The sequence below is a fragment of the Saccostrea cucullata genome, unplaced genomic scaffold, assembly GCF_032062105.1.
Source record: "Saccostrea cucullata isolate Sc308-1 unplaced genomic scaffold, CSIRO_AGI_Scuc_v1 ctg18580, whole genome shotgun sequence".
In the NCBI taxonomy this organism is placed as follows: domain Eukaryota; kingdom Metazoa; phylum Mollusca; class Bivalvia; order Ostreida; family Ostreidae; genus Saccostrea; species Saccostrea cuccullata.
Genome location: NW_026937195.1, coordinates 20,739 through 47,150, shown reverse-complemented (window position 1 = coordinate 47,150; position 26,412 = coordinate 20,739). Strand labels below are relative to the sequence as shown.

At 36.9% G+C, this 26,412-nt stretch overlaps 2 protein-coding genes across 2 annotated transcripts; one reads left to right on the top strand and one right to left on the bottom strand.

The window, feature by feature from the left end:
- Nucleotides 1–1,243: 1,243 nt before the first annotated feature.
- Nucleotides 1,244–4,784, bottom strand: LOC134247505 (uncharacterized). Its single transcript, XM_062729858.1, has 2 exons — nt 4,487–4,784; nt 1,244–3,947 (listed from the first exon to the last, which is right to left on the bottom strand). Exon 2 carries the CDS (start codon nt 3,931–3,933, stop codon nt 2,284–2,286), a length of 1,650 nt encoding a protein of 549 aa, XP_062585842.1. The 5' UTR covers nt 3,934–3,947; nt 4,487–4,784; the 3' UTR covers nt 1,244–2,283.
- Nucleotides 4,785–23,548: 18,764 nt separating this feature from the next.
- Nucleotides 23,549–25,952, top strand: LOC134247504 (uncharacterized). Its single transcript, XM_062729856.1, has 2 exons — nt 23,549–23,583; nt 24,050–25,952. Exon 2 carries the CDS (start codon nt 24,780–24,782, stop codon nt 25,740–25,742), a length of 963 nt encoding a protein of 320 aa, XP_062585840.1. The 5' UTR covers nt 23,549–23,583; nt 24,050–24,779; the 3' UTR covers nt 25,743–25,952.
- The last annotated feature ends 460 nt before the right edge of the window (nt 25,953–26,412 follow it).

Here is a 26,412-nt window from a genome sequence, read left to right as displayed (position 1 = left end):
ACCCTAACACCAGAACCCCAATCCCTGGGGCCTTGAATTTTTGAATACACAGTCTTATTCAACAAAACTATATACTTGGTCAGTTCATTTCATATTCAGGAGCAGAGAAGAAGGTTTTTAAAGAAATAATTCATTTTCACTATATAATCTATATTGCCTGGCCCTAGCACTAGAAACCCTGACCCGGGGGCCTTGGAATTCACAATAATTTTGGAAGAGGCAGTGTAGTCATTTTAAACTTAGCTATGCATTTGGTTAGTTTATTTTATACTCAGGAACAGAGAAGAAGAATTTCACAGAAGTTAAGCATATTCACTATATAATCAATATAGCCCCACCCTAGCAATACAACCCCTGACCCTGGGGCCATGGAATTCACAATTTTGAAGAGGCAGTAATTTTCAATTTAGCTTTGCACTTGGTTAGTTTATCTAATGCCCAGGAGCAGAAAATAAGAACTTTAAAAAATGTATGCATTTTCACTTTATAATTTATATAACCTCGCCCTAGCACTAGAACCCCTGACCCTGGGGCCATGAAATTTACAATTTTGGAAGAGGCGGTCATTTTCAATTTAGCTATGCATTTAGTCATTTTATTTGATACCCAGGAACAAAAAAGAAGAAATGATGTATTTTCACTATATAATCTATTTAGCCCCGCCGAATTAGAGCCCCTGACCCTGGGTGAATGAATTTCACAATTTTAGTAGAGGACTCAATGCTGATTACAATCATGCAAATAGTTTGACTGCTTGGTGTCCAGGAGTAAAGAAGAAGATTTTTAAACATTGCAATAATTTTAGTGGTTTTAGCCCCATCCCCAGGCCCCGAGGGCAGGGACCATGAAATTCATAATTTTTCTTCCACTTCACCTATAGATGCTCTATGCCAATATTTGTTGAAATTGTTTCAGTGATTTCAGAGAAGAACTTGAAAATGTTCAAATATAAACGCACGACGGACGACATACGACGACGGACGAATACGGATAGCAAAAAGTCACCTGAGTTTACTAGGTGTCCTAATAAAATTGGGGCGAAAATTTTACAGTGTACAGTAGTCATATTATTATACAAGTATCTGAAAAAACAAATTCAACTCCCCCCCCCCCCCCAATGAAGCTCCACCTTGGAGTATGAAGGACTTCTTCTACAAGGGTCTTCATTAGGTCCATGTAGGTCATATGTCTTGATAAATAATTACTGAAAAGTGTTTTGTTTTTCAGATGCATGGTTGTTTTTTTATTCAATCCTCGACGTAATAAACAGTCCCACATCTTGAATACCTTAAAAAAAGAATATCACCTCACTGGCTTTTTCTCCTGATGGCAAACAACTTGTTACTGGGGAGGTAAGTGAAAATGCGAACTAACATACATGTATCTGTTACAGGTTATACCATCAACTTGTTACTGGGGAGTTTTACAAGTGTAAAATCCAACTAAAACCAGATACAGGGGAGATGAATGAAACATTAACCTTACACCGTACACTGGTTGTAGGATTGACAGTTTGTTGATATGAGGTAAGCAGAGTGAATCAACAACTTACTCTTTGAGTGATAAGTATAATCATGATAACATTTTTGCAAAGAGATTCGGATTTATATACAAAGTTTCAAAAGTCTAGAGATGTTTCTAAGATCAAGTAAATAAAAATAAAATTTTGGTGTAGAATACCTCCTTAATTAATTAATTAACTTAGAATACACTTGCATATAATTATTTTTCTTTGGTTATAAATTATTTTTCTTCGGACAGAAAAGCATGACTTGATTGTCAGTGTCAACAAAAAAAGATAATGATCCAGAGATACTTGGATCTATATCATTACATGAATTCCAAATATAAGCAGAAAAAAATGTTGATGATTTTATTATGTTCATTAAACAGTGTTTAAACTATGATTTCTTTTTTCGGGGGTGGTTTCAATCTTCAGGAGAGGTTTGTGGAATAGTTACCTCAAATGATTTAGCACACACAAATCTGTAATATTCCTGGACTTATTTAAAACTATATTTCGGCAAAGTTTAGTGATGCCTAATCAGAGAAGTAGTACTTTAAGACACAGTTTTTTGAAGAAAAAATATGTTATATAAATATCAAACATATGTTACATAAATATCAAACACATGATGACACATTCATCATTTGATATTCATCTTTGACAAGAAAAGGAATATGACTACCTGTATATGTAAAACCAATCTTTAGTAAATACACTGACTTGTATGAGCTATCATTAAAATGCATCATTATAACATGGTAAACAGTACACTAACATCACTTCAGATATATGATTTTCTTCACCTTTTTGTTTCTCCATTCAGCAACAAACAGATTGTCATTTGTATCTATACACAGTCCCCAGGGGTTCCTCAGTCCACAGTCGATGTAACAGAGGAACTGTCCATCCTGGTCTATGACGTGGACACAGTCATTGTCACAATCAGCTGTAAGGATGTGACTCTGACTGTCTGTGGTGATTCCTCGTGGACTGATTGGTTTGATCTTTAGAGCAGGAGTATGTCCAGAGTACCTGAATCTCAGTTTCCCGGCCTGATTGACAACCACTACTGATTTAGCTCTATGGTCAGACACACAGATATCAAGGTTCCTGTTCTCCGTGATGTATCTGTCATAATAACCACCAGATGAATAGAGAGGTTTACCTTTATCATCAAACTGAATGGTTTGTTTCTTTGTGGAGCCAGAGTAACGGACAACTTTTGTTTGTGTGACATCATCACTGTACATGATAACTAGGAGGTCACCGGAGGAGGCACTACAGACACCGTTAGGTCTCCAGTTCCTTAGTCTGATCACCTCCTCTATCTTTTTTTTCTTCACAATGTTCACAGTTCTAACATTGAGATCAGTATAAATTAGAGCTCCACTTTTTGTCACTGCTATGTTAGATGGCGGGTACCCTGACTTGGTTGTAATTGACCTGAGTCGTGATCCCTGATTGATGCTGAAAAGTTTCATGATGTTTTCATCTCCACTTGTCCAGATTTCTTCATCACTCAGACATGCCACATTGTAAAGGTAATCATACCAAGTGTCTACGGTGGTGACAATCTCTGGTTCTGGTGGTGAAAACTTCATACTGTAAGATTGTTCATCTGAAGTAAGAGAACTTAGCGTTAAAGCTCCAAACGTGTCATGAAATTCTTTTTCTTGATTTTTTCCTGGCATGAATTTAGGTGCAGATGGCACAATTTTTTGTGGAAGCTTTTTGTATCTATCTACATTGAATTTAACGCGGAACAGTTTTGACAAGTCATTAAAGTTTATAGCAATTTCAAATGCATTAATTTCCTCCTTGATGTCAGACATTGTCTTGTTTATTTCATCCATATGTTTCTGTAGAGTTTGTATCTGTGTGTTTTTCATTTCATCAACTTCAGCTTTAAGTTTCTTGACAAGTTTGTCAATTTCTCTGTGCCAGTCCTCTCCATGTTTTGTTATGGCTGTTGAGAGATCTCCATATTCCTTTTCTAACTGACTGATTCTGTTTTGTACATCAGAGGCAATGTCCTGGTAGGTGGGAAAAATTGTCTCTTTCAATTCAGTATGTTCTTTAATTATTTTGTTCTTCTTTTCATCCTGGATTTGCAAAATTGTTAAAAATTTATGACCAAGATGTTGATGAGATGCAATGCAAGTGTCACACACAGGAATGTCACATTGATTACAGTACATAGTGCATTGTTCTTTGCTGTGAGTTGTACATTCAGGGTAGAGGGGGGTGGATTTCTTGACCTGGTATTTGACGACTTTGTGGTCCTTGGATTCATCAGAAATCATGTGTTTTCCTACACACGTTGTACACAGGTTGACAAGACATGTATCACAGTGCATCTGTACCACAGCGGTCTCACACAGGGCACATCGCAATACGTCCTGGGCACTGTAACAGGGGTCCATCATTAGAAGTTTTGTATCTTGAATATACAAAAACCCTTGTGAATATTTATTGACAAATAAGATAGGAGATAAAAAAATTAAAAACTGAAAATCATGATGTATAAGGCTTTTTCCTATGATCAATAATAAATCGTTCAGTTTTTCAAAAGTTTTAAGCACAGGAGTTGAAAAACTGAACCAGAATGGGTCAAAACAGCTTTTCCCAAGCTTTTCATATGTTGAGCTTTGACTTAGTAAATTGTCCTAATTTTGAAGTCAAAAAGATGGGTGTGAAAATCAAAAAATTAATCAAAAAGTTAAAATCATTAACTATAGGCCCAGTTATGTACAATTTACCAGTACATATCATATCAAGTTTTTCAACTTGTGTTGTAGTTTTTTTTTTCTTTTTTAAAATATTAAGTCTAATGTACACAGGAAAGGAAAGGAATTCTTTATAAAGAAATGTTTACAAAAATAGTGAAATGGCATTCAAATGATGAAAGAATATATTGAAAAAAACTGATTTAAGGTCATTTTAAAATTAGAAATATGTATTCGTAAGGAATAAACCTACCTTATTTGTAGGAAACGATAATTGGTGTCCCCCAGTACAAGACCTCTTCTCTTTACTCATGTCACTTGACTGTAGCCAGTTTAATTCTGTCAAGTGCTTTATACTTCCTGCTATAAAATCTAGGTTATATTTCAAAAATATCAGCGTTCAGGAAGAATTTTTTTACTCCTCAAGCTCAAAACTTGCAACGCTTAGATAGAACAAAAAATCGAAACTAAAATTAATTTTTACAAGCTGTAGAATTCTTGCACCAATAATATCTTGGCAACTTTGATAGAGGAGTTTATCCCATATTCCTGATTTTAAATTGAAATAATTTAATTCTGGTTGTAACACTGTATTTGATTGGATAAAAATTATTTTATATTGTATAAAATGTGTTGCCTACGTCACAATGAGTTGCATCAGAAACGTATTAAACCGCCTGACGTTACATACAAATTTTGTACAAATTGAAGTCATTTTGTTTGTACAATAATCGTTTTTTCTTACATTAAATGAATGAAAATTAAATTATAAGGAATGAATTTAATAGCTACCCATTTTATAAGGTATAAACTGGGTTGGAACAGTTTACGCTTTTTATAAACCGCTTCGGGTTTATAAAGCGTAAAATGCCCCAATGATGTGTGCTTCACTGTTGCAGAATTAATAGAGTTACATGGTAAATTAAAGAATTTGAAAACAATGACATTCTTATTCAAGCTATATTTGTATAATTGATCCCAAACTAGGTGTTAAGTGTTATGGATGTGTTTTTTTTGAATGGAGAAGACGCTACAAACCGTGTTTGAAATTTAGAAAATTATTATAATTTTGACAAACTTTCTCAACGTTGTCTTTGACGTTACGATGTTGGTTAACCGTGTTCCGTGGTAACAAACCATGTTGGTTTAAATTTTGGCTAACATGAGTTCTATTTAATCAAATGGAATGAACTTTCACACTTCTACAAAATAGAAGTTTATGTTTACGAAAATGTGTTGATCTATAATCTTGTAATAATTATATGACGATGAGAAGCATTGTCTACTTATTTTTTGAATGTCCCTCGTACCTAATGTATATCATTCAATTTTACTGTTGATTTTACGTTATCACCTGGCGTCGTGATCAGACTTTCCGGATCACCACACTGTGGTTTTCAGAATCGATATCACCACTCTCTGAAACTGATGACGTAGTATAAAGAAACATTACGTTATCTTTCTTGAGTGTTTAAAAGTCCTTTAATTTTATGCTTTGTTTTATGGATAAATATTATATAATTGATCTCTACAGTTTTATTTCGCTATATTTTGCTAGTTATAAGGGGGTATATAATAGATTTATCATTATAACAGTAACTTGATCCGAAGAGCCGTATCACGTCTCGTTGACAGGCGCGGATCATCAGATCAAACTCGACACTTCGCATCTCGTTAGATCTGATTTTCCGCGCCTGTCAACTCGACGTGATACGACCCTTCGGATCAAGTATCTGTTATACTCAGCTTGTAACGTGGAATGAGCCAGGATTTCCTTTTCAAATCAAAACAAGAATGTCTTCAATGAAAACAAGAATTTATTTACAACAAAAAATAAAGAAAAGACAAATCAAAATAATAAATCACACAATCACATTCACGCACACTCACTCAAATGATCGAACAAAAAAAAAATGTTATTTACAATGAAAAAAAAATAGGTTTTAAACAACTGTTTTCAACACGTGTTGTTTAAAACCTATTTTTTTTTTGCATTGTAAATAACATTTTGTTTTTGTTCGATCATTTGAGTGAGTGTGCGTGAATGTGATTGTGTGATTTATTATTTTGATTTGTCTTTTCTTTATTTTTTGTTGTAAATAAATTCTTGTTTTCATTGAAGACATTCTTGTTTTGATTTGAAAAGGAAATCCTGGCTCATTCCACGTTACAAATTTGGTGGCAGCGGTGGGATGACAGACTCTCTTTTTAAATCAAACTAGAATTCTTCTATGGTGACGGTTTGCCAGGATTAATTTTTTGATTTATATTTTTCATTATAGTTAACGTTGGTTAAGAGTTGAGTAGTTTATCCATGGGCAACATGCAGATCAGCTTTGGTGAATGAAGTCATGGTTCTCCCTTATGATACTTAAGTTAAGGTAAGCTGTCTGAGTAAGATCTTTGTTAAATATATAAAGTAAGACTATTATTCCTTGGGACTTAAAATTGGTAAGTTGGTTCAGTTCAGTCATCCATCATGTCTACTGTAAAGGAAATGCAGGAGTTACTAGAACTCGGAACTCAGATGGGATTCAAGGATGAGGCTCTACAAAATTTTGTGAAGGAAGAACAATCAAGACTTCGTGATGAACGAGAACGACAAAGAGAAGAAAGACAATCGAAGGAGGAACGTGAATATCAGTTGCAGATAGAGAAGGAAAGAACAGACAGAGGACGCGAGGAACGTGAACATATGCGGCTCTTTGCTGAATCGGAACACAAACGCAAGATGGAAGAAATGGAACTTGGTCATAAATTTCAACTACTAGCAGCTGAAAGATCTCACAAAGTGTTGGATTCATCATCACATGGTACGGAAATGCATCAACCAATAAAAGGACCAAAACTTCCTGCGTTCGATGATTCGAAGGATAATATTGACGCTTACATCCAACGTTTTGAGATTTATGCGACATCACAGAAATGGCGTAGAGATAACTGGGGAGCTCATCTTAGTGCCTTACTCAAAGGAAAAGCTTTGGATGTGTTTTCAAGACTTCCTCCAGAATCTGCTTTAGATTTCGATGAACTGAAGAAGGCTCTTCTCAAACGCTTTGATATGACGGAAGATGGATTTCGCAAGAAGTTTCGATCATCAAAGCCGGATGGAAGTGAAACTTTTATGCAATTCTCTGCGAGATTGGACAATTACCTTGAACGATGGATTGAACTTTCAAAGAAACAAAAACATATGAAGGGCTTAAGGATTTATTTTTAAGGGAAAAATTTATATTGTGTTGTTCTAAGGAGTTGTCTTTATTCTTGAAAGAGAGAATTCCCCCAAGCATTCAGGAGATGGCGCATTACGCGGATCAGTTTGCAGAGGCCAGAAACATTACATCTTCGTCCATCACACAAAGATCTCCATTCGATAGGAAACCTCAACCTGATAAACAATTTCATTCTATGGACAAAGTGGCTCAAACGAAATCCAATTCAGGAGCAAAGTGTTACATATGTGGGAAAATCGGACATAAATCCTTTGACTGTGTTCATCGGAAGTTTTCCTCTAATAAGGTATCTAGTGCTACTGAAAAACAAGAGACTGTTCCAAAACAATATCAGTTCAATGATCCGAAGAGTGGTACTTCCAGCAGTTTTCGTGGACGCAATTTTGGATACTCTGGACGTGGTAGAGGACGCCAAGATACATCTGCTGTGCACAGAGAGGAAACATTACCTTGTGTTGGTGACTCAGTCGCAGTTAGTGAAATGGTGATGCCAGTGGTGAAAGGTTGTGTAGGCGACAAACTAATAACTGTACTACGAGATACTGATGTAGTGGTGTTGTGATAAGGAGGGACTTGGTAGAAAAAGATCAACTTACAAGCAAAACACAAAAGTGCAAGTTAGCTGATGGAAGTGTGATATAAGCCGAGGTCGCAACAGTTCACGTGGACAGGGAATGTTGACACTTGGTGTTTTGACTCTCCATCATATGATCTTATTCTTGGAAATATTCAAGGAGTTAGGAAACCCCATGAACCAAATATGGCATGGATTCATTCAACAGGAGGCACATCAGCAGTTGAAACTCGTGGTCAGCTAAAAAAGAAACAGTCGACATACAAACCTTTGAAAGTACCAAGTGCCATACAGGATGTATCACCCGAGGATTTACAAAAGGAACAAAGGGACGATAAGACACTGAAGAAACTGAGGGAAACGGCAGAAAAGGGAACAGTTAAGCAACTTAGTGATGGTGGTTCTTCAAAAATTTACTTCAGAAAACAACTGTTATACAGAGAGTTCAGCAGTCCAAGAGTTTCTAATGGAAAAGTTTTCCGACAACTCATCATACCAAAACAGTATCGAGACATGGTAATGAAGCTGGCACATGAATCGATAATGGCAGGACATCTGGGAGTGAGGAAAACAACAGACAGAATCATGGCAGAATTTTATTGGTCAGGGATCCAAGCAGATATTAGGAGATTCTGTTAATCATGTGATGTGTGTCAAAGAACTATATCCAAAGGCAAAGTTCCTGCAGTACCCCTAGGACACATGCCACTTATCACAGTTCCGTTTCAACGAGTGGCAGTTGATATCGTAGGACCCCTCCAACCGATTACTGATAAGGGTAATCGATACGTTCTTACAGTGGTTGACTATGCAACTCCATATCCGGAGGCGATCGCACTTCCCGGAATAGAAACTGAGCGTGTAGCAGAAGCACTGGTAGACATCTTTAGTAGAGTGGGCGTTCCTACTGAGATGCTATCAGATCAAGGGACTCAGTTTACATCTGATGTGATGAAGGAAGTGAGTCGACTTTTGTCTTTCAAGCGAATAACAACTACCCCATACCATCCAATGTGCAATGGGCTCGTGGAGAAGTTTAATGGAACACTAAAACAGATGCTCAAAAGGATGTGCGCAGAAAGACCCAGGGACTGGGATAAATATCTGAATCCATTACTGTTCGCATATCGTGAAGTACCGCAAGAGAGTCTTGGGTTTTCTCCATTTGATCTTTTGAATGCACATTCTGTTCGAGGACCAATGATGATTCTGAAGGAGTTATTGACCAAAGAGATCCCAGATGAAGAAGTCAAAACAACATATCAGTATGTACTTGATTTAAGACAAAGACTGGAAGAAACGTGCAATATCGCCCATGAACATCTTGAGAATGCAAGACATGTCAGAGAAAATATTATAACAGGAAGACAAGTAATCGGCAGATGAAAGAAGGAGATAGAGTGTTAGTCCTCCTCCCGACAAAATCGAACAAACTCATGCAGTGGAAGGGACCTTACAGTATCACAAGAAAGATGGGACCTATGGACTACACGGTTGACTTGGGAGGCAAGTCGAAAACATACCATGCAAATTTGCTGAAAAAGTATGTCGAGAGAGATGAACCGAAAGTGGCAGCTTTATCAGCATGTGCAGTTTCTCTGATAGACTTTAGTGATGAAGACAGCAATGAAACACAGGATTCAATTTTGTTACCTTCAAGTGTTCAGACTGAATCAGTAAAAGACATTCATTTTGCAGAACGCCTTACGTCAGAACAGAAACAAACAATTAAGTCATTGTGTGATCAGTTTAGTGAAGTTTTTTCAGACATTCCAGGAACTACAGACTTGGTGAAGCATAAGATAGAATTGACATCGAAGGAGCCAGTGAGGGTGAAACCGTATCCTATCCCATTCAGCACAGAAAATGTGATCAGAGAAGAAGTAGAGAAGATGCTTCAGATGAACGTCATTGAACATTCTACTTCCCCGTATTCAGCACCAGTTGTAATTGCGAGGAAAAAAGACGGGACAAATCGCTTTTGCATTGACTTCCGAAAGCTTAACAGCGTCACAGTTTTCGATGCAGAGCCAATGCCTAACCCAGACAGCATATTTTCCAAACTAACAGGAAAGAAGTTTATTTCTTAAATCGACCTGAGCAAAGGATATTGGCAGGTACAAATGGAAGAGGATAGCAAACCATTGACTGCATTTTCTACACCCGCTGGATTATATCAATTCAGAAAGATGCCATTTGGGTTAGTAAACGCCCCAGCGACTTTCAGTAGATTGATGCGCAATCTTCTTCATGGAATGGAAAATGTAGAAAACTTCATAGATGACATCATGGTGTTTACTGATACATTTGCGGAACATCTAAGCACGCTGAAGATATTGTTCCTTCGACTGAGAGATGCGGGCCTTACAGCAAGACCTACCAAATGTTTCATTGGATTTGAGCAGATTGATTGTTTGGGCTATCTCGTAAATGATCAACGTTTGAAGCCAGAAGACGACAAGATTGAAGCAATCAAGAATGCATCAATACCAGAGACGAAAAAAGAAGTTCGTTCTTTTCTAGGCTTAGCCGGATTTTACAGGAAATTTATTCCTAACTTTTCAGCGATAGCTATACCATTGTCTGACCTTACAAAGAAAGGTAATCCAAATAGAGTTCAATGGACAGAATGTCAACAGGGAGCGTTCGATTCTTTAAAACAGTTGTTATGCTCCAGACCTATTCTGAAGCTACCTGACATGCAGAAACCGTTTATTCTACGTACTGATGCTGCAGACGAAGGAATAGGCGCAGTCTTGCTTCAGATGGAAGGTGATAAGAAATTCCCCGTGGCATACGCTAGCAGAAAACTACAGAAGAGGGAGAAGTCGTACGCCGTTATTGAAAAGGAGTGTTTGGCAGTGGTCTGGGGAATCCAGAAATTTCACCAGTATTTGTATGGAAAAGACTTTGTGCTAGAAACCGACCATCAACCCTTGATGTACATGAACAAGGCAAAGACAGAAAACTCGAGATTGATGCGTTGGGCATTACAGCTACAGCCATACCATTTCAGAATTGTAGCAATAAAGGGAAGTGAGAACGTGGGAGCAGACTATTTAAGTCGGCAGTAGATGACAGTAGTAGACAATTCAAGGTATTTATATAGTGTATACTCTGAATACGTTCAGCATTTTCCAAATTTTTGTCTTATAGTGATTGTTCTAGAAAAAATTGTATGACAATTTTCTTAAAGGAGGGAGGTGTGTAACAATCACTAGTTTAAACCTATAGGGTACCCCTTGTTTTGTTTCAAGTATTGCCCTTCCGGCACCTCTTTGGTAAAGCACCCAGAATTCCTTGCAGAATTTGGGCTGACAGGACAGGTAACAATAGCAAGGTATTCCCGGCAGAGCTGTCCACCGTGTAAGACACGTTAATGGGTCAGGACAGATTGGTTAAGTTTTGCACCAGCATATGCCTATGACTTACAGCAAGTCTACTTTTTAGTATATCTTTGCACGGAAAACAGACCGTGGTAAGTATATTTTGCAAGTATTTTTAGTTATGTTAAATGTACCTTTAAAATTCGTTACATTAATTCACCTTGGCAGGCAGTCATCAATGACTTACCTGTGTGTGCGTTCAGGTGTGACGTTAGCGAGAGTGTTTGAATAGGTTTTCTCGTCAGAAGTTTTATCGCTGTTAGTGTTATTCTATACATTTAAAGAACAGCCTGTTTCTTTATTTTATTGTATTTTTGTTCGCTGTATTACTTTTTCATTTAAATGTCTGAGCGGAAGTAAGTGACCGGAAGTGTTGTCAGCCATTTTGTATCTATGTCAACTGTAAACAAACTGAAGATATTGAAAGTATCTTAGTGTTTATGTTATATTGAACTCAAACATAACTATGTGGTTATTAACGGGTTGGGCACAGCCTACCAAATGGTACTTTATCCCCCGTTTGGTAGATAATCTACCATATCGGTAACGGATTTTACTAACCAAATGGGGGACTTTTTTATTCTATTGAAATGTTTATTAAAATAAAACAAAAGCGGATTTATTTAGGCACCGGGAGATTTTTGTGAATATATTCCTCGCACAATTAACATAAATCGGTCGAATTTCTATGTGTTATTTCTCCGTAACTTCGTAAAAACAAAAAAAAAACGCATAGTTGTCTGTGACAGCCGAACTTCTTGATCAAACGATCAACAAAAATCTTTATTGTGTCTTGTTGGATAAAAATCCAATTTTATACAGTGATTTAACTCTTGATGAGTTAACTTTCAATATCTTTTTGGATCTTCGTCAATGTTTATCTCCATAAAATCCTGTTAAACACGAGCTCCTCATGCCTTACCGGTATGGTGGGCACTTCCTGCTATAAAGTTAATTTTTTCCAGAGTTGTACGTAATATTTGTTGTCATTTTTCTTTTAGGATGAAGTTGCAGATTCCATGCGACCTTTTGGGGTTTAATATGCATTTTACTGGTGAATTTAATAAAATCGAAAAATAATATTCAATAAAAGATGTACAAATTGACGTTTGCCATTAATTCTGTTTTTGTTCCAAGTACATCGTTTTTAAAACAATAATTATGTCTAATTCCAACTACATTTACGATTTCTATGAAGAACAAAGCCATTGTTTTCAAAATAAAAAGAAATAAAGGCAAAACTTATTTTTCTTCTGATTTCCTAGTTGAAAATTAACACAAATGTGCCTCCGTAGTTAAATCCGACTTTTCATTAGGTTTAAAAAAAAGATCATCGTTTTATTGGTTTGCACTAATTGATTGGTTGCCCGGATAATCGAAAAAGAAAGTAAAGGACATGATTGACAGGTGCAGCATCGTTGGAGAAGGAGAGAATTTTCTTTTAAAGTAAAAAACGGAGAAACATTGAACTTGCTTACATAAGCTACGTTTTTTTTTTCAAATTTTTGAACGACTATGCGCAAAAAATTGCACATAGAATTTTTTATTTTTTTCACCCAGACCACCGATAAATATCTATATTTTATTCCACATGGTTTAAATTATGCGAAATTCCACTCCACTCCATGGAATTAAACACAACCAATTTTGTCCCCCATTTGGTTAGTAAAATTCGTTACCGATATGGTAGATTATCTACCAAACGGGGGATTAAGTACCATTTGGTAGGCTGTGCCCAACCTGATTAATTAAAGCCAGTATAATTGTATTATAGTATTGCCATATATAGAGTACATAATTATTTACTGATAAAGGATAGTTAATATATTAGCACCATGCTGAGGTGTTATGGGTACTCTGATGTGTTGATGACGACGATGATGTCGATGATGTGTTGATGACGACGATGATGTCAATGATGATGTTGATGAAGACGAAGTCGATGATGATGTTTAGGCGCGGGAATCACTAGCAGTCGTGAATCAATACTACTGATCCTCAAACAACAGTCTAGGACTACAGCCCCGGAAGTTTGGAGGATAGTGTTGATCTGAATTGTGTGGACTTTCGTATTGATGTGGACAATACTGGCAATGTTGATAGGTTTGACTTGTTGAGAACACGTGTTGAAAACAGTTGTTTAAAACCTTTTTTTTTTCATTGTAAATAATATTTTTTTTGTTCGATCATTTGAGTGAGTGTGCGTGAATGTGATTGTGTGATTTATTATTTTGATTTGTCTTTTCTTAATTTTTGTTGTAAATAAATTCTTGTTTTCATTGAAGACATTCTTGTTTTGATTTGAAAAGGAAATCCTGGCTCATTCCACGTTACACAGCTATGTTAAGGACCGATATGGAAAATGTTACCTTTGCACCGTTTTAATATGTATTGCTTCTTTTTAAAAAAATTTAACAAAGCAACTGAATACTTGTAGAAAAGGTAATATAGCTATCAATAATGGATAGGACTGGGCCGTAGTTATTACCAGTTATATCGCACGTATCAGCTGTTTGTCACGTTTGTATAAAAATAGAATTGTTAAGATGAATGTAGGAAATGTGGATAGTGCAAGGGCATACGCTTGTTTTTTTTCAAGAAAATAATTGATACACATTAAAAGAGGTTTATATCCTCTACCCAAAAAGTGCTGGGAGCTAGTCAGTGCTGTTTGCGAAGTACTTAAAATTTGCCGAAAATGCTTATAATAGCTAAAAATTTCCATTTCGCTTAAGGTCAGACGACACGTTCCTCAAAAATATATAACTTTTCTTAAGAATTTGCCATTGAAGTAGAGGTATCTAATTAACTTTTCTCACAAAAAACTAGGGTACCTTACCAGGCATTTGGCCAAGATACCATATGGTCATATTTCTTATATAACCCTTATGGGTAATCTTCTAAATGGCTTTAAACATAATTTTTGGTGTACTTAAATTTAAAAACATTTTAAAAACAATGTAGAAATCGGAAAAGAATGACAAATATGAATATTTTTTTTCAATACCAAGGGATGCAAAACATATATTTGAGGAACGTGTCGTCTGACCTTAAATTCTGTTATAAATAAAATTAATGTTATGCAGACCAGGATCAGCTCCCAGCACTTTTCAAAATATACACAATATGAGCAATAAATATTCCAAATTTCAGCTCAAACAAAATAGTCTATGCCCTTGCACTTATGATGTATATCACGAATACGCTCATCGTTTTAGCGATATTCTCTATATTCCTTATCCCTGTGCAGCTTCAATGCTACTAGATAAATTCATATTCCATACACATTGTATTTAATAAATTATTTTCTTTTAGTTTGAATGATTAGGTCTTAAAATTAGCAATGGTATTATATTTATTTAAGCATTCTTGTAATTATTAAACCAGTGAATTTACTCCTTCGGATCACTTGTGCTGCGTCATGTCAAGGCTGATGACGTCATATTTGACAAAAGGCTTTCTTCTATTACTCGACTGTATCGCTATCAAGTATAACAATTTTACAAGATTTTATGAATAATCGATAACACAGATAAATTCAAGTTGTTATTTACGCATGATCATGTCGTTAATTAATTTTTGTAGCTTGTTAAATTTCAATGACGACACAATTAAACTTCCAATACGATGTACAAGGAATGTGAACTCTGACCTTCCTTAACATAGCCGAGGAATAATATATATATATATATATATATATATATATATATATATATATATATATATATATATATATATATATATATATATATATATATATATATATATATATATATATATATCCCCTTATAACTAGCTTATTAAATATAGCAAAATAAAACTTTTAGAGATCAATTGTATAACATTTATCCATGAAACAAAGCATAATAACAAGGGACTTTTTAATGCGCAAGAAAAATAATAATTTATATCATGTTTCTGCGTACTACGTCGTCAGTTTCAGAGAGTGGTGATATGGATTCAGAAAACCACAGTGTGGTGATCCGGAAAGTGAGATCACAATGTCTTGTGATTATGAGTAGTACTCGGCGCCGCGCTGGCGAGGTCAACTGAGTGCACTTTTTATGCAAATGAAGTAGAAAAAGCTGGATTCTGATTGGCTAGGGGGATAGGGAGGTCAATTTAGTACAGCCCCTGGGGGAGATAGGGAGGTCAACTAAGTACAGCATCTGTGTGAGGATAGGGAGGTCAGCTAATGACAGCCACTGGGTGGGGATAGGGAGGTCCGATGAGTGGGGGGGACTCCTCCTTAGAGGCATAGACTTAAAAAATCTTAGCCTTTTACACTAGGTAAATACGCTGCTACTACGTGTTGGCAGCGATTCCAATATGTGATTTTGACGTCACGTTTCATTCACAGCCAGCCAGCCGAGCAGCATTTTCTGAAAACGGAAAAAAACAATAACAAAAATACACAATCCAAAACATATTTTAATCAAAGTCAAAATACATACATAGTTTTACTTTTCTTCTTCTGTGCCTTTTCCGTCTGGGGCGGGCAGATTCCTCTTGTGGGTGCTGGGAATCTCTCTGCTGTGTTCCTGAGACTTTTTCTCCTTTTTTCTGCTTTTTTCACTAATGGTTTGGTATGGTGTCCTGGGGTCTTGTGTTCTTGAGGCTTTTTCTTCAGTTTTTCTACTTCTTTCAAGAATTGTTGATCCTCTTCTTCCTCTGGACACTTATTAGCCCAATGTCCTAATTTACCGCACTTGTAGCACTAATCCTGTTTTTTCAATGCCCTAATTCTTTACAGATGAAGCATGGGTCCGTCTGTCTTGTTTTCTTGGTATCTCCGGACCCTTGTCCTCTTTTTCCTGGTAAGAGCCTCCTCTCACTTTCTCTGAAATGTTGGTGACTTCTAATCTGGACAATCTGCCACGGATCAAACAAAATTCACTGACGTTGTAGTTTTTCCGATCAGTCAGCACGTTGACAATCCCATCCAGAATTGTAGTCAAGATGCCCATATCTTCTTTATTCATGAATTCTGGAAGATTAAACATTCCCAAATCAAATCCGACGGGACCCTGTGTCTCAGGCATGTTTGCCATATTTTTTACGTCTGTCAAGTTCAAAGTGCCAACGAAGACTGATCTTAAATTCCCTGCTCTGGTTTATATACCTGTAGGATCTGTAAGGCCGTGTGCATCAATAAGTTGGACTTACGTTTGCCCCCCCCCCTCGCGTGCGCATCACCCTCGCTAGTTTTACTTACCTTTTTTTCCCTGACTCACTGAACTATGCGTCCTGTGTACGTCTCTAGGGAGGTATAAATGATAAAAAAAATCTGGTTCTTTCTTCACAACTGACTATCATGTCAACCCTTACACACACCCAGTCTTTGATTTTAGATGGGTATGATTGTTTAGTGCGATGGAAAGAGAACAACAAAGAAGCTCTCCCCCCGGAGGCAGAACAAGTATTTCAGAAAGCGACCACTATAATGGAAACAACTCAGAATTTGTGGTTACAATGCCTGGCCTTATCACATCATACGACCGTGAGGAATCTAGCTACACTACATTTCCTATGTCAACGTATGAAAACAATGTTACGGAGTGAGCCTGACCCATTATTTCGGATAGCCGAACAGTTTCCTGACCCATCCCCAAGCGGCAAAAGTGATTTTACTGTGGCAGAATTAGATGCGATGGAGAAAGTATGTATTCAATACGGAATGGGTTAAAATTTACACAGGCTAGGAAATCAGTGACTTTTAATACCAGCCTCAATCAAATCTATGATCTGCCCCCGAAGACCGGAGAAGTTCCTGGATGAGTCTAGTAGCCGATCGAATACGATTCCGGAGGAGAATTCCACAGTTAGAACATTTGTCAGTCTTTAAGAAATAAATAATGCAAAACAAGATGTGTTTATGAAACACTATGCGCCCGGCGGCAACAAAGTTCGAAAAATCTATTTTTAGCATATTGGTCACAGTCAAGGTCACAAGGTCATTGATCTTGGTGTCGTTTGAAAAAACTTAATAATAGAGTTTGCATACCAAATATGAAGTCACTATCTCCTATGGTTCAAAGGTTATGGCAAAAAGTGGAAAAATCTATTTTTAGCATATAGGTCACAGTCAAGGTCACAAGGCCATTAAACTTGGTGTCATTTTAATTTAAGAGCTTAATTAGTGAAGTATGTATACCAAATATAAAGTCTCTATCTCTCATGGATCAAAAACTATGGCGAAGGTTAAAGTTGACAACAGACAGACAGACAAACAGATAAACAGACAAACAGACAAACAGACAGGACAAAATAATATAAGCTCTGGATCTATCGATTTCCAACTATTATTTGATTAATGGTGTTGAAGTACTCAACGTCTGGATAGTGAGGGATGTAGCGACAGGCCGGGAGCTGGCCAGATGGCCGTTTGTGACACTGGGGCTAGCCAGAGACATTCCGAGCATGAGAGGAAGACGAGAGAGGAGAAGAAGAAGAAGGCAGACGAGGAGGCCCACGCCTTACAGACGATCAGAAGAAGATGAGAGGTCTACGTCACCAGCTGCCTTGTACTCGGCCCCTTTGAGTAGCCCGGAGGCCTACAGAAACCCGTCGCCCCCACCTGGATACTCTCCGAGGAGCCCGTTCCCCCCTCCATGACCGACCACCCAGACCTGGTCTCCTAGCCAACTCCAGGGAGTGGCCGGAGGATCAGAGTCAGACTGGGAGCCCCCCGTGAACTCCGACTGATCTACCAGCGATTCATCGGAGAAGAAGGAGCAGCCATCCCCAGCCAGATCTGCTGTGTGGGTATCACCGGTTCCGAGGGGACACGTACCGGTCTGGGCGATCCAGGTTCCAGAGGCCAGAATCGACCAGTGTTCTGTGTGTTTGGAGGAGAACCAGCCCTCTAATTACATATGTTTTGAGTGCAGGAACAGGTCCGCCTGTTACCGCTGCTCCGAAGTGCTGGATGCCCAGTCATCACCCCCCTCCTGCTACCCTTTGTGTAGAAGTCGGCGACCCAGAAACCTGGCCCCCCCGCGGCGTAAGAGGGTTGAGGCGAACACGCCACAGAAGACCGCCTCTCCCAACCAGACCGCTGCCGCCGCTACCGCCACCACCACCCGTAAGACCGGAGTTCATGGAGCCGCTTAGCTCTAATCAGCGGCCACCCCTCTTTGAGCGACGGGAGTTCCGAGGGAGACCATTCCGGGAGTAAGCTTTTTATACAGTCCAAAAAAAAAAAAATAGAAACGTTTGTCAAAAGAAAAGATTACCTTTTTATACAGGGGTAAAAAGAAACTTTTGTGTGTCAAAAGAAAAAAAATACCTTTGAATATAGTCAAAAAGAAAAAAGAAACGTTTTGTGTGTGTCAAAAGAAAAGATTACCTTTGAATACAGTAAAAAAAAAAGAAACTTTTTGTTTGTGTCAAAAGATAAGATTACCTTCTTATACAGTGGTAAAAAAGAAACGTTTTGTGTTTCAAGTCAAAAACACCAGGTCATTGTTTTTTTTTTTTTTTTGTTTTTTGTTTTTTTAATATTTTCTTTCAAATAATAATAATAAACATTGAAAAGAATACAAAAGAAAAAAAAGAGTCCCTCTTTTCATTGAATTCATATAACAGACACATTTTTGTATAGCACATAAAACAACAACAACAACACACATACACACATACACACATTCACTTAATGTTGATGAAGAATGTACACCTGTTTGTCATAAGTGTGTACAAATTGTTCAATATAATGTCTATAATGAGTCCTGTTTCCACCGGCTAGTCCATACCCTATTTGATAAGGAAAAGCATAAATCTGGTAAGGTAAAGTTCCCATTTCTTGTAAACAAGCTTGAAACCATTTCTCTCTGTTTTCTTCTGTGTCCTGATAAGTGAATGGGAATTCTTTTAGGTCTGTGACTTGCTTTCCCATAATTCCATTGAGCTAGTAAACAAATGACCACAGGTGTTTGTGAGGTAAACACCCTAATAGTGCCTGGAATTCCTATATCTCTGGGGTCCAATTCTTTGTTTCTCTCCTCAGGTTTTACAACTCCACATTCTTCATAGTCAACCCCTTGCTTGTAAAACAAGCTTTCTAATTCTAGGGTAATGTGAGACATAGCAAATCTGGCAGTACAATGAACTTTACACATTTCCAATCCCCCTACCTGTTTTTTCATTTGAATGAATCCCCGGATTTGATGCATTTCTCCTGTCCAGGGATGCCTTTATTTTTGTAAAATCAAATACTGAAAATCCTCTTCATTGCTCAGAAACATTTCTATATCTTCTTCTTCTTTCACCTCAGAAATGATAAAGGTCCAATTGATGGCAATCCTGTGACATCTGTCTGGAAATTTAGGATCATGAACGCTCTCATGCATGGGTAAATACTCGAGGTTCCGCATCCAGCCTTTTCAACTCTATTCTTCTTTGTTGAGGAGCTTCATGATCCCCCATAGGTTCAGTCATTCTCTTTTCTAATAAGGTAAATTTGTCTATATCCATCTCCATATCTTCTTCTTCTTCTTCTATTCTAGAAATTCTCTTACAAAACTGTCTTTTACTCAACCACATGCCCCAACTGATGATGATCATCCTTTACACCTTGTATTTATACCCTTGGAGGATAAGACAGGGTCGTGTGCAAAAAAAAAAAACATGAATTACTTATGTTTGTTTGTTTTTTTTTTTACATTTCCATCTACGTTTTGTTTACTACTGACGCAGCCATTCTCCCATTGTGATGTCTTCTCACCCATTCATGAGCTCTCGTATGGCAACATAGCGAAGATTAAGCTTTCTAAAATGCAGATCAAATATGTTGGTACCAAAAGTAAGGCCTTTTCACAAGAAATGCCAAATATAAAACGCTAGCTACACCTGTTCCAGAGTTATGACCACGAGGGTAAACATTTTATAAGATAGGAAAAACTCCGGGTCAAGGTCAAAGGGTCAAGATTGTTGGTTATTAAAGAAAGGCCTTGTCTCAAAGATTACGTATGGGAAGTATGAAAGCACTGGCCTTACCGTTCAAACGTTATGGTCAAGGTTAAAGTTTGTAAAAAGAAGTTAAAATCCAAGGTCAAGGTCAAAGGGTCAAGTTTCTTGATATCAAATGAAAGGTCTTGTCACAAGGATTAAATTTGTGAAGTATGAATGCCCTAGTCCTAACCTGTAAAAAAAATTGTGGTCAATGTTGTATTTTTAAAGTAGGTCAAACCCTAAGGTCAACGTCAAAGGGTCATGGTTCTTGATATCTAATCAAAAGTCTTTTCACAAGGATTACATATGTGAAGTAAGAAAGCCCTACTTCTCATTGTTCAAAAGGTGTAAGCAAGGTTAAAGGTTTTTCATAGGTATGGAAATCTCCAAGATCATGGTCAAATGTTAAGGTTGTTGGTATTCAATGAAAGGTCTTTCCCCAAGAAATACATATGTCAAGTATAAATCTCCTGGAATATATTATTCAGAATATGTAGCCAAAGTAAAAATTGAAAATTTTGTGTTAAAGTTGGTCAATCTCCAAGGTCAAGGTCAAAAGGTCTAATTTGTGGTACCCAAAGAAATGTCTTGTCACAAGGAATAAACATGTGAAATATGAATGTTATAGCTCCACTAAATCAAAAGATATAGGCAAGGTTAAAGTTTTTGCTGACAAACAGACAGACAGACAGACGGACGGACACGACAAAAAAACTATATATCCCCGAAACTTCGTTTACGGGGGCATAAAAACACTAGAATCTGAGATGAATTATTATTTTTTCATTCCATTTCTTGGAAACGTTTTGATTTTGCGAGAACGTTGCTCGGTTGCAAAACGGGTCTTAGAAAATTTCGTTCCTAACATGAATAAAGGCAGCTATTCATTCAAAATTTTAGAATTTTATTCTGCACTACAGTTATTGATAGACCGTGTACCTCACAGAAATATAGAGATTGTGATGGGTGATTTGAATGCAAAGGTCGAAGATGACAACACGAACAAAGACTCACGATGGGATAACATGGCATCGGTAACTCGAATGAAAATGGAAACGTTTCCTTCACTTTCAATGATCTAGTTATAGGAGGTACAATCTTTCCACACAAGGAGATACAAAAAACAACCTGGAATTCCCCACATAGAAATACAGAAAATAAAATAGATCATTTCACCATCATGCAAAAGTGGAGAAATTGTTTGCTAGATGTCAGGACAAGACGAGGAGCAGATGAAGCCTCAGATCACCAACTTGTTATAACTACACTGAGGATGGAACTCGGAGCATTCAAAGACAAATCTAAAACACCGCACTACAGGTTTAACATCTAGTTTCTTAAAACAAGGAGAACTAATACATTGAAATAAACAACAAGTTTGAGGCACTAGAGTGTCTGGCAGAGAAAACCTAAGAAGATCTCTGGGTAAAGCTCCAAGACATTTCAAAAAGTGCAGGCAGTGAAATTCTAGGAAAGAAAACGAAGGACCTTGGTTAGGAATTGTAAGCATTAAAATTGGTTTAAAAAATTCAGTTGAAACTGTGTCCATGTCTCTTTTAGAGACGACTTTAACATTAATATTATCAAACAACAGCTTATGGGAGAGATTCAACCAGTATCCAATATATATTGACATGAAGAGAAAATGGGGTTGGATAGGCCAAACTTTACGCAAATCCTCAACATTAGAAAACAGGCTCTGAATATACAAGGAAAGAGAGGGGGGTTTGGAGACCCGGGCAAACATGCAGAAGGTCACTGAAAATGGAGGCAACAGAGGTAGGTTTTACCTGGACCCATTGAAATAACACAGCCCAAAACAGAGTCAGATTGCGCAGCGTGGTTGTGACCCCATGCTCACCAAAGAGCGAACAGGCATAAGTTACATAAAAAGCGCATTCCTTAAATAAGGAGACCAACTAGGCATTTCAAATAAAGGAAATTATCAATAAAAATGCAAATTTCTTTAAATTGAGTAATGTTAGAATTGCAAAATTTAGTAAGTCTTTTGTTTGCGCCTTTGTTTAGTAGCAAAATGTTTATTTTTAAAATGTGTATTTCATTAATTCACAAAAGCATATTTGTTTAAAGAGTACTTTTGAGCTGTAAAGCAAAACTATCTTAAAAAAATTAGGAATGACCCATGTTTGTGACATATATTGAGCACACATGTCAAAGCATCCTTTCAAATATTATGCAAAAGTTATCAAATAGGTGGAAAATTTAAAATAAAAAAACCTATTCTTTTGAAATTATCTATTGTTCTTATACCTATGTTCATCATATTAATCTGATGCAAGATAAGCTATGAGAAAACAAAAGTAAATTGTCCTTTATTTTCTTTACAAATGACCAGCATTTCCTTCATTCGGGTGCGTTAGAGATGTCACATATATTTTCATATGGCAAAACAATTCCTATAACTTCCTGCTAGAAATGAATTGCTGTAAAATCTAAAGCACACTCTCATGATTTGCCAGACTTGAAAATTCATCTCTATAGTTAAGCACTAGTTTGATTTTTTTGAAAATTATTCATCATGGAACGAACTTTCTTATCCCCCTTTAGTATCATGCTCTACAGATTGCAAGACAAAATAAATGGTTAAAAGCGGGTAAAAGGAGTGAGAATAACGAATACATAACAGGCGCGGATCCAGGAATTAAAGTTAGATGGGGCGCCAAAAGTAGTCAAGGGGTCTGGGTCCTGGATTCTAGAGAATTTGTAGGGTAAAAATGAGGTCTACCAAGTAGACATAATTACATTTTCTAGACGAAACTTTGATTTATTCTAACTTCGACAATTTTAGGAGGGGGGGGGGGCGCCGGTATGATAGAAATTTGAAGTTCAAATGGGAAATACTGGTCCTAGACATAAATGTACTCCTGTTTTATTTGCAACAATGTTAGTTCTGTCAAGTCCTGAAAGAAATTCAACGTAATACGAGCTCCAAGTTAAATCTCGATTCTCTGCTGAATTCATGGTATTAAATGTTTTGTGCAAGGTGCAACTCCTTATAAGTGGGACATTAAAGTACATAATACATTAAAATGTTTGCGTTTTTAAAATCTTGCTTTTAAATCAGGCAGAATGAAGCTTTAGACACTGTCAGGTATATCCTGGGTAGTCATGATCTCAGTAAAAACAAAGAATATATACGTGTACTGGGAGGTGGCCATTTTGATTCATTTACAGCTGTAACAATCAGGTAGGATATTCCTTTAAAATGTTGTTTATATTTTATCTAATTTTCTGAAACAACATACACTGTATATCATTATATAGTTTTTTCAACATATTGAATTAAAAATTCATTTTTTTAAATTTTATATCCAGAAACTTTTAATGTAGGGGCTTGTCATGTTTACAGGCACTCAAATATATCGCACATGTATCTGTTTCCTAATGACTGATTGCATTTTCCAATTGCATACATCATTTTCTCACAAATGTTCACAGCTTTTTATTAATTTTAAATATTGGGTTGGGGAAATATGCAAAGTCATTTAATCATAGCAAAATCTAAAAGATTGCTTTCTTTTCAATAAAAAAATGAATAAGTAATCTTTCGACAAAAAGTGCGATAATAATTTTTTCATATAGGTAAAATCAGCGATAAATTTTAGACTTGAAAACATTTCGGTAATATTCTTAAGATTTCTTTATATTCTAAGGGCATAACGTCTAATAATGGATCCCAGTACCAGTACCCAGGGTGTGATGCGATGTGACCTGTGTGTGACTGCTATGGTACAGGTGCACTGTGATACGTGTCTTGTCAACCTGTGTAAGGCCTGTGTAGGAGAACACATCATATCTGAAGAATCCAAGGATCACAAAGTCAGGAAATCCGCCCCATCCACCCTGGATGCATCTCTCATATCCAAGAAAAATGTAGCATGTACTGTAATCAATGTGACATTCCTATCTGCAAAACTTGCATAGCCTCTGATCAACATCTAGGTCATACATCTTCGACAATTTTGAAAATTCTGGATGAAAAAAAGAACAAAATAATTCAAGAACAAACTGAATTTAAAGAAACAGTTTATCCCATTTACCAGGACATTGCCTCTGATGTACAAAACACTTTGAGTCAGTTAGAAAAGGAATATAGAGATCTGTCAGCAGCCATAACAAAACATGGAGAGGACTGGCACGGATAAATTGACAAACTTGTCAAGAAACTAAAGTTGAAGTTGATGAGATGAAAACTTCACTGTTACAACTCTACAAAAACATCTGGATGAAATAAAGCAGAAATTTTCCAACATGGAGAATGACATTGAATGAGTCAATGTTATCGTAAAATTTAATGACTTTTCAAAATTGTTCAGTCTTGAGTTTGATGTAGACATATACAGAAAGCTTCCATACAAAATCGTGCCATCTTTACCAAAATTCATGCCAGGAAAAATTCAAGGAGAAGAAGTTAGTAAAAATTTTGGGGCTCTATCATCAAGTTCTTTAACTTTTAATAAAGATAGCTACAGCTTGAAGACTACACAGAAATCACCAGAAGCTGAATCCTCTCCTCCTGTCAAACAGCTGCTTGATGAACCAGAGACTGTAACCTTCATAGACACAGGATATGCACTTTCATATTTGGCCTGCCTGAGTGATGAAGAAATCTGGACAAGTGGAGGTGACAGCACTATGAAACTCTACAGCATCAATCAGGGATCACTACTCAAGTCAATCACAACCAAGCCAGAAAACACACCAATAGACATAGCAGTGACAAAAAATCTTATTTACATTAATTACTGTCAAAGTGATGGAACTATGAACATTATGAAGAATGAAGAGAAAGAAGAGTTGATCAGAATACAGCAGAACTGGGTATCTGAGAGTATCTGTACTACCTCCTCTGGTGACCTCCTGGTTATCATGCGCAGTGATGATGACAAACAAACTAAAGTTGTCCGTTACTCTGGCTCAACAGAGAAACAAACCATTCAGTTTGATGATGAAGGGAAATCTCTTTACTCTCTTGGTTTTTGTATATTTCCTAAGTACATAACTGAGAATAAAAACCTTGATATTTGTGTGTCTGATGAGGGAGCTGGAGCAGTAGTGGTGGTCAATCAGGCCGGGAAACTCAGATTCAGGTACACTGGACATACTCCTGCTCCAAAGAACCAATGGTTCGATCCGGTAGGAATCACTACAGACAGTCAGAGTCACATCCTCACAGCTGATTATTACAATGACTGTGTCCACATCATAGACCAGGATGGACAGTTCCTCTGTTACATAGACTGTGGACTGAGTGATCCCCATGGACTGTGTATAGATACAAATGACAATCCGTTCGTTGTTCAATATAGTACCACACAAGTGAAGAAAATCAAGTATCTGCAATGAAACCATTCCTGATCTGTATATTTCTAGTATTATGATGAAAGTTTAAACGATGCACTTAAAAACGAATTCCTAAAATGTTGACCAAACTGCCTGGTATTCAGTACTCGCGCTATTTATGTTATGATGTATTTACGTAGTATATTTTTTCTGTCACAAAAATTAGTCGTAGCCTGACAAGCTGCTTGTAAAAATTGTTGCAAATAAAAGAGGTCCGTGTTTGCTCTGCTTCTACTTTGTATTGTTTTAGGGACTTTTGAGTTTGAATACTGTTTGTTATCTCCATTTATCTACTATTTACCGTACTTGTCCAAGTTGAGAAAGATCCCAACTTCATATAAAGGTTTGCTGTCAGAAATCACACTGAGTAATGTGAATGATGTAACAAAATATCAAAGTAATGTCTTATCACAATGACAAAAGGAAAATCAGGGGCGAGGCAAAGCTCTCGGTTTTCCTTTTGTTCACTCATGTTGTCGTTAAAAAGTCTCCCTGACCCATAATATACGGAGAGTAATAAACGATCCTATAAGAGAATAAAACCGCCAAAGGTTCTCCAAATATTTTGCGGGAATCCATGATTATAATATTATAATTTTTTCAATCTCAAAATCGCTAAGCTATGAATGTTTTTCACTCAACTACATGTCGTCACAGTCTATGACGGTGTGTT

What these genes read in the sequence shown, in the direction of transcription:
- LOC134247504 (XM_062729856.1), top strand. Translation starts at nt 24,780, where the DNA reads ATGCCAGGAAAAATTCAAGGAGAAGAAGTTAGTAAAAATTTTGGGGCT.
- LOC134247505 (XM_062729858.1), bottom strand. Translation starts at nt 3,933, where the DNA reads ATGATGGACCCCTGTTACAGTGCCCAGGACGTATTGCGATGTGCCCTG.